Source organism: Solanum lycopersicum, chromosome 4, assembly GCF_036512215.1.
Source record: "Solanum lycopersicum chromosome 4, SLM_r2.1".
In the NCBI taxonomy this organism is placed as follows: domain Eukaryota; kingdom Viridiplantae; phylum Streptophyta; class Magnoliopsida; order Solanales; family Solanaceae; genus Solanum; species Solanum lycopersicum.
Window position 1 is genome coordinate 44,161,660 of NC_090803.1, and position 14,481 is coordinate 44,176,140.

At 36.7% G+C, this 14,481-nt stretch overlaps 1 protein-coding gene across 1 annotated transcript; it reads right to left on the minus strand.

Moving 5' to 3' along the window:
- Positions 1-8,212: 8,212 nt before the first annotated feature.
- On the minus strand, positions 8,213-10,234 carry LOC138348120 (uncharacterized). The gene is made up of 3 exons (XM_069296731.1): positions 9,057-10,234; positions 8,384-8,441; positions 8,213-8,281 (listed from the first exon to the last, which is right to left on the minus strand). The coding sequence occupies exons 1-3, from the start codon at positions 10,232-10,234 to the stop codon at positions 8,213-8,215; spliced, it is 1,305 nt and encodes a 434-aa protein (XP_069152832.1).
- Positions 10,235-14,481: the final 4,247 nt, after the last annotated feature.

A 14,481-nucleotide genomic window follows, 5' to 3' on the forward strand; every position in this document is an offset into this window, starting at 1 on the left:
TCAAAACTACATATACAATATTTAGAAATCATTGTAACTCATTTTAAGACTTTATAAGCTCATGAAATACAGTATATAAACACGCATGGACACATGAGACACATAGGTGACTAGTCGTCGAACGTTTTGGTCTTCCCTTGACGTTCGACTTCCAAATCACTTCAAACTTCACACACTACCCCTAAACCATAGTATAAGTAATTTTAGGACCTTATAAACTTAAGAAGAACATGTTAGGATCTAGACACCCTAAGTCATTTTGGGGTCTTACACCCTAGTTGAGGATTTAGTTACCCATGCTTATAAGAACACAATTCATAATTGATAAATAATAAATCATGAACTTACTTTGAAAAATTCGAAGAAAGTCCAGAAATTCAACTTGAAATCACACAATTATCTTAAACACCAAATCTGGAAATTTGAATTAATGGCAAAAAAATCTCCAAGAACAAAAGTACGAAATTAGTAAAAGAATCCAACCCCAAAAATAAGGTTTTCACCCTATTTATAATAAAAAGGGTCCTAAATTAAAAAGGAGTTGAAATAAGGAAAGTTTGTCCAAAACGGGCCTTCAATTGACGACCCCCATAGACGGTCTGTCGATGAAACAACAGACCGTCAACTCCCTCCGTCGGTCCATACTTAGCATCTTTTCAAAGCCTGCACTTCGCATCATCTTTGATCCAATTGACGGACTAACAACACAGTTCATTGATTCATCTACGGTTCGTGATGCTTCTCATCGTTCCATACTTAGATTTTTCTTCAACACCGGGTATTAGGACATTCTCTGATCACATCAATGATTTGCCAAGATGGTCCGTCGATCAGTTGACGGATCATTGATCCTTCCATAGCCCCCCACTTAGTCCGAATTCCCCAGTTTCTTCCAGATGCCTAAACCTCCAATCGACGGTCACAACCTACGGTCCTTTGATAGGACGATGGGCCGTCGATGTCTTCGTGGGTCACTTCTACACTTGATTTTCACATCCTTATGCATTTGAATCTTGGACAACCTTTTTTGCAAAATAAAGACAAAAACATATAAAAATTACTACAAAAAGGCTCTAGACACACACAAATCTTAAGGAAAAAACATTGAAAGTACCGTAAAACCACGGTACATCAACACCCTCAACTTAAATTTGTTGTTTGTCCTCAAGCGACGCGCTATGACTTAACACAACACTTTGTACACAAGTATCCCTTTTTAAAACTTTGGCAATCATATGGCTATCAATCACTACTTTTTCGTTAATTTAGTGCATATTATCCTTTTAGGCTTGTTGAGCTTACTCTTCTGGATCAGACTATGACACAGACTCACTATGCACTGACACCTTTACTCTGTTTGTCTCTCGCTAAGGTACCAATTTTCCGATATTGCAACTAGTGCCCTCACTTTAAAAGAATCCTTCTTTTTCACACATTCAATTTAACCTTGAGTATAAGGATCATTTTTTAACACTCACACTCAAAAAAAAATTCACACCTAGTTGGTACTTGTTGCCATAGGCTTACCCTTATTTTCACTACTTAGGTTCACCATATTAGACTCTTAGGATCACAATAGGACTTTCTTGTCTTGTAACGTGGACTCAGGGTTAGGTATAGTATATATGGGTAAATTTTGGTGACTTGTTGCGGTCGTTGACATTACAGTTAAACGTCCTACCTCTTTCATCATTTATTATGCGCTTCTTTTCTTGTCACCTTTGCCTTATTTTCTCCTTTGTTTCTCTTTTGTGGAAGTCACTCTTATTTCTTTTTATTTTTGTTCAACACTCTTTTTGTCTTTTTTTTATATTCAACTGACAATATTGACTAAGTCACTTCTCTTGTTCATTGTACCTTTTCTTTTCCACATTACTCTTTGTCATACCCACTTTTTGGGTCATCACTCATAATAGTCACCCTCAAGTTATGGCTTTGCCATGAGTCGAGGTACACATTACCCAAGGTTGGGTCAAGTCCAAGACGAGGTCAGTTTCTGCATTAGCCACCCTGAACTTATGCTTTTGACCCGAGTTGAGGTGCACATGTCCAAGGAGGGACCAGGGCCAAAACATTATACCCAGGGAAGTTGAGTTGGTGAAGAAAAGAAAGGTCTATTATATGCTCAAACTTTTTTGATAAAAAATGGATAACAATTTCATTCGGCTCACTTAACTTTAGGCTAGATGTTTGCTAATTTGAACAAGGGCCTATGATCCTTTCCTAATTTCTAATATAGATTCCTTTTCCAGGATCAATCGAGTGTCACACTCGGGTTCTAGACCCTAGATGAGACCGGCGTTGTTAACCTCTCATAGGCCGCAGACAAGCCTATTCTTAGCTTTCATCACAATCATATAGTTAAATTTAGCGAAAAATTTAAAACTTTTTAACTTACTGAAGTGTACTTAGACTTCATATAATTTCTGCATAAGAGTGATATACTAATAGCTCAAACTAAACAACTATTGATTAATGATTGAACAATTGAAATGTAGAATTCATAATACTAATAGTTGCCAAACCGGCATTAATATAAAAGCTTGAACAAATATTTGAAAGGAAACGCTAGGGACAACATCCACTAGCTACGTCTAATCTACTAAAGATAAAATATAAAGCGTAGGCATCCTCAAACTCAAGAGGACCTACCAACGTCTGGAAGTACTAATCCAAACAGTTTCATGCCAATCTTCAATCTTCTTCAAGGACCTGCGCCTATAAAAATAGTAAAAGTATATGGGTTAGCACACACTTGTACTAAGTATGGGTGTATGCACATAAACACATAATGACTATGTATGATCAAGGAAAGCTCTTCCTATAGTAACATGCCATTTTTGGAAAGTGAAGTCGCTTTACTTTCCTAATTTGTTATTTATGAATCATGCTATGAATATGACATATTTTCAAGCATTTAATGCACAAAAATAATCTCATTTTATATATGAACATAAGACCTTGGAATCATGAACATAATTTTAGAATAACTAGAGCAAAAATTTATTTTTTTGCTCCCCCTTAAGTCGAGAGCTCATTTTCCCACACTTAGATTATTTCTCGATCTTTTATTATTTTTTGTTGTGTAGTTCAATGATCTTCTTTGGTCCTATGTTTTACTTACGAGTGCAATGATTCATTGTAGTACCATTCCTACAATAAATCAAGTAAGTAATCCAAAAGACTAAGGAAATGATTTAACTACCCTACTCACAAGTTATTGTTTCCATTCTTGTTAAATTGGCATGAGTCTTTTTAAGCCAATATTTATTAGCTATGACCATTATTTGGTTGTTTGCATAATATAAATATTATTGGCTATCCCATTATTGAATCATTGCATAATATAAAGATTATGAGACATTGATTAGCCATTATGTTTTGCTCCCATTATTGGCATAAGCCAATAACTGTTAAAACATTATTCTTATCAAAACACTGGTGATTTGATTTACTTATGCTTTTGCTTATTTATTTCACTTTGAACATACATATCTTCTTCTTTGATCTCATGTTCACTTTGAACATACTTTTCTTTCTTTCTTTCTTTCTTTCTTACTTACTTACTTACTTACTTTATTCAGGAAATCGTTAGCATTAAAATGACATAGATCATGTGAGCTAACACGAAGTATAGTGTCTTTCCCACACTGAAAAGAGGTGGTTCACCGGCTAAAGTGAAATCGAATACTAGCATTTAACCGACATATATCAGGTGAGCTAACATGAAATCCAATGTCTTCCGCACACTAAAAAGAGGTGGTTCACCGGCCAAAGAGAAACCGAATACTTCCTAACTTTCGTAGGTAGATCCACTAGCTAATAACCTCTGCTGGCAACATATTTTAAAGACAAGGAGATTTTTGAGACCCTTATCCATTTTGGTCTTACATGTGCTTGCACAAGATCATTGTTAGTCTATCGGTGCTTTGCTTAATTTATCATACTTTTCAACTTTTAGAGTTGGCTCATACAATATGGAAGCTTGCTTCTTGTATGAGGTATGCATAACTCAATGTATGACTTGTCATCCCTTTCTTTACTTGATGAATGTGAAATTGAATCTTAAATTATCATTATGGTGTGAATGAGACTGTCTCACGATTTCTAACACCCTCTTATGTGAGTATTTTTTAACATAATTGTTTAGGTGCAAGTGAGACTTACCTCACTTACTTTAACACCCCATTTTAGGTCAATTTCATGACTCAAAGCTTTTATGTTATTTCATTACTCACCTTATCTTGTTCAACATTATTTGGTAGTCTTGTACCATTATTTATAAAAGATGTAAGGTTTTATTCAATGTGCTACTATGTTCACAAGTTCATTTATATAGGGTATGTTGGGACTTGTCCTAATAATTTATATACCCTGGATTATGAGTTCATTGAGTTACAACTTGTCAAGTCATTCTTTAACATGTATTTGGCCTTACAAGAACATCGTAATTTACATTGTCCATATAACATTGGTATGGCTTTGTTAATGGCCAATTATATTACATATTTTGGAAATGAATAGTAAGCCAATTTATTGGAATAAACCAAACTTTCACTCAACACTGGTCATGATAATATCATTATCCAAGTCAATTAAATTCATGTATATATTATTGTAATCTTATCATTTTAAGCAAGCAAACTTTTAACAATTTCATTTTCTCAAACACAATTGGGCATCACAACATTCTTATCTTATGTAAATGATACTCTAATCGTACGGATCTAACCTATAGGTCTCGTTTGACTTTATTAAATCATAGAAACCTACACATAATGATCAGTTAGCACCACGTACATACAACATGCTCGAAATTTGGATTATACATATTACTAAAATCAGAAATATGGAGAACTAGGGATATGAACATTCAATTCATTGGGAACAACCCTAGTTTTGGTTTTCTTGAATGCAAGAACGTTTGAAAAGCCTCTTGGGGAAAGGAATCCAAGATAAAAAAACCCATACCTTATTGTAGAATTGAATCTATGAAGATCACCCTGTACTTTGCACGAAAAATCTTAAAGAACTGCCTTGAAATCGCCTAAGGAGAATTGTTCACTGTTTTTCTTACGTTTGTTACTGTTTTTGAGTCATAAGGTTTCTTAACTAGTGAAACATGAGTATAGGTGTTAGGAACTAAATATTAACTAATTCAACTAAGGATAATTAACTTAATTAAATAATCTATTAGCTAATTACCAAAACGCCCGTTCTAAATTGACTAAAAATAGGAGAGCATTTAACTTAGCCAGATCCAAAAATTTGCTAAGCTGTCGCGGCTTGATCATGAATTTTTGATTAGTTAATTAAGTTTCTAATTTAATTGATTAAGTGACCTAGAGTAATTACTAAAGTACCCATAAGTTACTACGACCATAACCAACCTCTTTGGACCATCCTAGATTAGGTACTAGGATGTTTATTTAGTTAGTTACCCGACTAGTGTCACCCGCTTAGATTTTTGGATTTCGAGTTCACTAGTTAGTTTATTTTAGTTAATACTTGGTTAGTTAGTTAGTTAGGTAAGTTATTTATATCTTAGAGTTGGTTAGGAAGCTAGGCGCCACGTGGCTTGAGCCGTTCGCGCACCTTTCGCTTACTGTCCTAATTTGGTTGGGCTTGGTTGCTTGTCTCTTGTCCGGTTAGCACATGTGTGCTGATAATTTCTTGTCCAAGGACCCTCATTATGTCCTTATGCACTGCTTAATCTACATGATCATGTGCTATGGTACCTATGCTTGACACTTGGATTCCTCGTACCTAATGTGTGTAATATGAAGTCAAAAATTTTAGCTTAGGGTCTTCATTGCAGGTACAAATCCTAAACCAGCTTGGATTGGATCATTTGTACACTAAAATATATCTTAATACATAGAAATTGGCTAAACATCAAAGTGTATTTTAAGTTATTTGTTAATACATAGAAATTGGCTAATACCCTTAAGCCAATAGTCTCTAACATGGCTTATATTACTCAATATTGGGCATTGGGATGCCTATGTACCCTAATACATATTATTAGAACCTAGTAGATTCTGCACTAGGAAAGTTCATTTTATGGAATATTACATTATCCCCCACTTAGGAAAATTCCTCCCCGAATGACACTACGTATCATTTTGACTCAAAGAGGGTATATTCGAAAAATACATCAACATACTTGACACTTTACTCTTTGTGAATATCTGATTCACAACTTACTCTTGATGATGCACATCACTCAAAGATTTTCTGAAGCTTCGTATTTGAGATTGAGGAACTTCCTTCTCAATCTCACTTTAACTCAATGCACATCACAACTCATGCGACACAAAAATCATGTCAACGCTATTAAAAAACAGCAACATGATTGCAAGCATGAACTCATATAGTGCAAGTATAAAACACACAATTATGGACTTAAAACACCAAAATTGACTAATGCACTAAAATTTAGAGTTTCTTAAACAAAATCAAACTTAGGAAGAGTATCTCTAACCTCAAGAACTGAACAAGTGAGGGTAACGGGATCTCATATCGGCCTCGGCCTCCCATGTTGCTCTCTCAACAAGGGGGTTCCTCCATAACACCTTTACGGTGGCAACCTCCTTGTTCCTCAGCTGCTTCACTTAGCGATCTAAAATTTCAACTAGAACTCTTCATAAGACAGATTCTCATCGACTCCTAACACCTCAACAGGAAGGATGGATACTGGATCACCTAGACTCTTCTTAATCATCGAAACATGAAATAGTGGATGAACAGAAACCAAGTCATTTGGTAACTTCAGTTCATAGGCAACATTCCCTACTCGTTGTAAGATCTCATAAGGACCTATATACCTCGGACTCAAATTTCCTTTCTTACCAAACCTCATCACCCCTTTCATGGGTGATATCTTCAGTTAGAATTGATCACCTACCTCTAATTCAATAGACCTCTTCCTGTTATTAGCATAGGATTTTTGACGCCTGTAAGCAGTAGCCAATCTATCCCTGAACATTCTCACCTTTTGCACAGCCTCATGTATGATGTCAGGGCCAAAGATGAAAGACTCGCCTACCTTCAAAGCACCCAATTTGGGACCTACATCTCCTTCCATACATTGCTTAAAAAGGTGCCATCCCAAAACTGGAATGGTACACTCTTCTTGTACACTCTGCTTGTCCATTTGTTTGAGGATGCAAAGTAGTATTGATCTTCACCCGTGTACCCAAGCTCTTCTAGAAAGATCTCCATAAGTGAGAAGTAAACTGGGCTCCCTTATCCAAAATGATAAATAAAGGGATCACATGCCACCTCACTATCTCATCAATATACAGCTTGGCATGATCTTCGGCTAGACTTAGTCATCATGTCAACAATGACCCAAATGGAATCATGCAGTTTCCTGGTCCTGGGCAGACCAACCACAAATTGCATATTAATAGCCTCCCACTTCCATGTTGGGATCTCAATAGATTGGGTAAGACCTCTAGGCTAAATATGTTCGGCCTTAACTTGTTGGCTATTGGTATACTCCTCCACAAACATAGAAATATCTAACTTCATACTTCCCACCAATAGATCTCCTTGAGATCATGATACATTTTGGTGGAACCTGGATGAATGGAATACTTGGAGCCATGAGCCTCTGCAATAATATTAGTTCTCAGATTATCAATATTGGGCACACAAAATCTGCCCTGTTATCTAAGCACACCATCTTCCCATAGGGAGAATCTTTAATTTAACTTACTCAACAATGAGTCTTTCAACTCCATGAGCACTGGGTCGAGATAATGCTTATCTTTAATATCTATAACAAATGAGGATTTAGAACTAGAATGAACTGAAACACCCCCACTTGACGTATCTACCAGCCGTACACCTAACCTAGCCAATTGGTGTACCTCTTTAGCCAACTCCTTCTTCTCATTATCAATATGATACACATTACCCATGCTCAATCGGATCAAAGCATCGGCCGCTACATTGACCTTACGTGGGTGATAGTGGACACTCATGTCATAATCCTTGAGAAGCTCTAGCAAACATCTTTGACGAAAATTCAATTCTCTCTATTTAAAAACATTCTGAAGACTTTTATGGTCGGTAAATACATCAACATGTTCACTATATAAGTAATGTCTCCAAAGTTTTAACGCAAATACTACATCAGCTAACTACAGATCATGGGTAGGGTAGTTCTTCTCGTGGATTTTCAACTATCTTGATTCATATGCAATCACTTTGCCATCCTGCATAAGAACACATCCCAAACATACTCGGGAAGCATCACAGTAAACCACATATCCTACACCACTCCTCAGCAAAATGTGAGAACAGAGGCTGAAGTGAGTCGGTGTTTGAGCTCTTGGAAGCTCTTTTCACAAGTCTTAGAACACTCAAAATTTGCCTTCTTCTTTGTTAAAGCTGTCAATGGAGAAACAATAGTAGAAAAACCCTCAACAAACCTGCAATAGTAATTAGCCAAACCTAAGAAACTCCGGATGTCTATAGGAGTAAGGGGTCTCGACCAATTCTTTACTGCCTCAATCTTTTTCGAATCAACCTCTACACACTGGTCAGACATAACATGACCAAGGAAGGTCATTGATCTCAGCTAAATTTCACATTTGCTGAATTTTGGATACAACTGATGTTTATTGAGTACTTGTTATGTCATTCTCAAATGATGTTCATGCTCTTATCTGGTCTTTGAGTATATAAGGATATCATCTATGAATACTATGACAAAAAAATCAAGTTATTCACGGAAGACCCTATTCATAATGTTTATAAATGCGGCTGGTGCATTTGTAAGACCAAATGACATGATAAGAAGTTCGTAATGACCATACCTAGTACAGAAGGAAGTCTTAGGAATATCCTCTTGTCTCACTCGAAGCTGGTGAAACCCTTACGGAGATCTATTTCGGAAAAGAAACTTGAACCTTAAAGATGATCAAATATTTCGTCAATTCTGGGAAGAGGATATTTGTTCTTTATAGTGACTTTGTTGAGTTGCCGATAATCAATACACATTGTAAGGGTTCCATCCTTTTTCTTAACAAACAACAATGGAGCACCTGATGGGGGATATGCTCGGCTGGATGAAGCCCTTATCAAGTAGATCTTTTAACTGCAACTTCAACTCTTTGAGTTCAGCTGGAGCCATTCTATAGGGAGGAATAGAAATTTGTTTGGTATTGGGATCTAAGTCAACACCAAAGTCAATTTCACGTTTAGGAGGGATTCTTGATAAATACTCCGGAAAGATATCTTGAAACTCATTCACTATGGACACAGGGTCTATGGAAGGAACTTCATGTTCTAAATCATTGAATCTGACTAAGTGATATAGATACCCCTTTGATAACATCTTATTGGCTTTAAGATGAGAAACTATTTGGCCTTTTGGATTTGAGCTACGCCCTTCCCGTTCCAGCTCTAACTCCTTAGGAAACTGAAACCTCACTATCCTGTTTCGACGGTCTATTGTAGCATAAAACTTATGGAGCCAATCCATACCTAAAATTATATCAAAGTCAAGTATGGTTAAATCTATTAGGTCTGCATAGGTAACTCTATCAAGAACAATTATTGGGCAATCTCTATATACTCTTTCAGCTCTAATGTTGTCTTTTATGGGATTACTAACTAGAAAAGGTTCATGCAAGATCTTAGTAAGCAAGTCAAAATTACTAGCTACTAAAGGAGTAACAAAATACAAGGTGGATCCTAGATCTAACAATGCATACGCAGAAAAACAAAAGACATGCAAGTTACCAGTGACTACATCAGTTGACTTCTCCTTCTCTTCTCTACCTTTCAAAGCGTAGAACCTATTCCTCTTGGGAGGCTCGACTGCAGCAGTAGGATAAGACCGAGGCTGAGTATCTGCCTTGGTCTGATTCTTCACATGTAGGAAGTCCCTGATTATATTCCCACTCTTGCCGCACCCATAGCATGCATTAGTACCTACCAAGCACTCACCTCCATGCAAACAGTCACATTTACCACACGACTTTTTGTCACGCTGGGCATTTCTATCATTGCCCTTCTTTAGGCAAGACTTGCGCTTTTTGGCAATAGTGTTCCTAGAAGGAGTAGGATTACCTGAATTCTGGTGCCCCTTCTTGACTTTTGGCATGTCTTGGACTCCAAACAAACTCCTACCACTGCTGGAACCAGCCTGATCTGAGGGCCTAGGCTTCTTTCCTTCTCGACCTCTTCCTCCGACGACTCTTCTCCACTTGTTGTGCATGTAGCATCAATCTACCAAGGTCCATGTTATCATACAACATGGCTGCCCGACATTCCTCCTCCAGATCCTCCAATACATCAGTCACAAACCTGCTCATTTCATCCATGCTATTGGACACCAGGAAAGAAGCATATTTAGAAAGCTTAAAAAATTTCAAGGAGTATTCCTTGACTGACATACCTCCATGATGTAGGTTGATGAACTTCTCAACCTTAGCCTCTCTCTACTCTCTGGGAAAGAAACTCTCTAGGAATGCAGTCTTGAGAATGTCCCAAGTGATGGGGACTTCTCCTAGTGCTTGACCATCTACCGACATCTTGTACCATACGTGAGCCACATCCTTGAGCTAGTATGCAGCCAACTCAACCTTCTCCTCTTCATTAACACCTATAGCACAAAGAATCTTATAGACCTCATCCAAAAACTCTCGGGATCTTCATTGGTTCTTGACCCAAAGTAGACTGGAGGATTCATCCTGGTGAAATCTCTCAGTCTGCTAGCAATGGTGCTAGCATGTGGGTTCTCCCTGGGAGCACCCTCTCTAGTGGCCTGGGTTGTGATAACTTGTGAGCAATGATGGCTTGGGACATCTGAACCAATGTTGCTCTCACTTCTCCATCCGTAAACGCAACTGGGTTGATAGTCACTTGCACTCCAACAACTAGGGTTTGAGGAGGAGCTTGGTTTCCCCTAGTAGCTGCTTCTCTAACTCTCATGCCTGCGTTTCTTCTTGTGTTCATTTTTCTACGCACACACACAAGAAGGAAGTTAGATGCTAGAATGACACAAAATGTCAAAGCTCTACGCAGCACGATAAAGAGTAAAAGAAGGGAAGATTCTTAACATCACTAAGTCTCTAAGTCATGGTTGTGGTGCACTTCACAATCATAAGCTAGAAACTACACAACGTGGTTCGCAACGTGGTTGTTTTTAGCCTTAGTTCCTAGGTAATTTAACCTCATTCTCTGATACCAAGTTTTTCAACCCTAGGTTCTAGACCCTAGATGAGATCGGCGTCGTTAACCTCTCATAGGTCGCATGCATTTAAAGCACACAACTCATTTTCTATACGAAAATAACACCTTGGAATCATTAACATAATTTAAGAACAACTCGAGTAAAAATTTATATTGTTGCTCCCCCTTAAGCTGAGATCTCCTTTTACCACACTTAGATTATTTTTTAGTCTTTTCTTTTTTTGTTGTATAGTTCAATGATCTCCTTTGATCCTATGTTTTACTTACGAGTGCAATGATTCATTGTAGTCCTATTGCTATAATGAATCACGTAAGTAATCCAAAAGACCAAGGAAATGATTTGACTACCTACTCACAAGTTATTCTTTCCATTCTTGTTAAATTGGCATGAGCATAAGCCAATAAATGTTAAAACTTCATTCTTATGAAATACTGACAATTTTGATATACTTGTGCTTTTGCTTACTTAGTTCACTTTGAACATACATATCTTCTTTGATATCATATTCACTTTGAACATACTTCTCTTCTTTATTTTTTACTTTCTTAAAGAAATCTGCAGCATTTCACTGACATAGATCATATGGTATAACATGACATCCAATGTCTTCCCCACACTTAAAAGAGGTGGTTCACCAGCAAAAGTGAAAGCGAATACTTCCTAGCTTTCTTAGGTGGATCCACTAGCTAGTAACCTATGATGGCCACATAGTTCAAAGACAAGGAGATTTTGGAGACCTTATCCACCTTGGTGGTAGTCTCATCTCATGAGGCTTACATGTGCTTGAACAAGCTCATTGTTAAACTATTGGTGCTTTGCTTAATTTATCATACTTTACAACTTTTAGAGTTGACACATACGTTACGGAAGCTTGATTCTTGTATGAGGTATGCATAGCTTAATGTATGACTTGTCATCCCTTTCTTTACTTGATGAATGAGAAATTTAATCTTACATTATCATTATGGTGTGAATGATACTTGTCTCACGATTTCTAACACCCTCTTATGTGAGTATTTTTTAACATAATTGTTTAGGTTCAAGTGAGACTTACCTCACTTACTTTAACGCCCCATTCTAGGTCAATTTCATGACTCATAAGCTTTTATTTTATTTCATTACTCACCTTATCTTGTTCAACATTATTTGGTAGTCTTGTACCATTATTTATGAATGTTGTAAGGACTTATTCAATGTGCTACTATGTCACAAGTTCATTTATATAGGGTATTTTGGGGCTTTTATTAATCATTGACATACCTTGGGTTATGAGTTCATTGAGTTACAACTTTTCAAGTCATTCTTTAACATGTATTTGGCCTTACAAGAACATCATAATTTACATTGGCCATATAAGTTGGTATGGCTTTGTCATTGGCCAATACTATCATATATTTTGGAAATAATATTATAAGCCAATTTGTTGGCATAAACCAAACTTTCACTAAACACTGGTCATGAGAATATCATTAGCCAAGTCAATTAACTTGATGTATATACCATAGTAATCTCATCATTTTAAGCTAGCCAACTTTTAACAATTTCATCTTCTTAAACACAAATGGGCATTACAACATTCTTATCTCATGTAAATGATACTCTAATCATATGGTTCTAACCTATGGGTTTCATTTGACATTATTAAATCATAGAAACCTACACATTATGATCAGTTAGCACCACATGCCAACAACATGCTCGAGATTTGCATTATACAAACTACTAGAATCGGAATTGGGAGAACTAGGATTATGAACATTCAATTCATTAGGAACAACCCCAGTTTTGATTTTCTTGAATTTAAAAATGATTGAAAATCCTCTTGGAGAAAGGAATACAAGAGAGAAAACCCATACCTTATTGTAGAATTAAATCTACCAAGATCACCCCGTACTTTGCACGAAAAATCTTGAAGAACTGCCTTGAAATTGCCAAAGGAGAATTGTTCAATGTTTTTCTTACGTTTGTTACTGTTTTTGAGTTGTGAGGTTTATTACCTAATTAAACGTGAGTCTAAGTCTTGAGAACGGAATATTGACTAATTCAACATAGGCTAATGAACTTGATTAAATAATCAATAAGCTAATTACCAAAATGCCACTCCTAAATTGACTAAAAATAAGAGAGCATTTGACTTAGCTAAATCTGAAAATTTTCTAAGGTGTCGCGGCTTGACCATGAATTTTTAATTAAATAATTAATTATGTTGCTAATTTAATTAATTAAGTTACATAGGGTAATTACTAAAGTACCCCTAAGTCACTAGATTAGGTACTAGGCTGTTTCATTAGTTAGTTACCCGGCTAGTGTCACCCGGTTAGTTTTTAGGATTTTGGGTACACTAGTTAGTTTATTTTAGTTAATCCTAGGCTTGTTAGTTACTTAGGTAGGTTAGTTAGAGCCTAGAGTTGGTTAGAAAGCTAGTCCCCACGTGGCTTAAGTCGTTTGTGGGCCTGCCCCCTAACCGCCCTAACCGAATTCGGTTGGGCTTGGTTGCTTGTCTCTTGGTTGGTTAGCACATGTGTTGCTTCTCATTTCTTGTCCAAGGACCCTCACTATGTACTTGGGCACTGTTTAATCTACATGATCATTTTAATCATGTTCTATGGTACGTAGGCTTGACATTTGGATGCCTCGTACCTAATGTGTGTAATATGAAGTCATAAGTTTTAGCTTAGCGTCTTTATTGCAGGTATAATTCCTAAATAAGCTTGGATTGGTTCAATCGAACATCAAATATATCTTAATACATAGAAATTGGCTAAACATCAAAATGTATTTTAAGTTACTGGTTAATACATAGAAATTGGCTAACACCCTTAAGCCTATATTCTCTAACATGCCTAATATTACTCAATATTTGGCATTGAGATGCCTGTGTACCCCAATACATATTCTTAAAACCTAGTACACTCTTCACTAGACAAGTATATTTTCTGGAATGTTGCACCGGACAAATTCTAGCTAGGTACCAACAGGGGAACAATCAAATATCCTCACACTCTCTTGGCACCTCATTACACTATAAGATTATTGGTCACCTAGTTTGAGTATTAGAGTGAGGACCATGCAGTGGTGTATCTTTATGTCAAGATTCGAGCCAACATTCAACATTCATTCAACCTATTTATTCAAGCACGTTCTTTGAACGGGATACCATTCAAGTTTAGACATCGTGCTTCATTTTGTTTGTTTTCATACTTTGTACAAGTTATGAAACATGCCGATTCAACAGTAAAGTAATCAGTCTCTTGGGGCAAAAGAACACA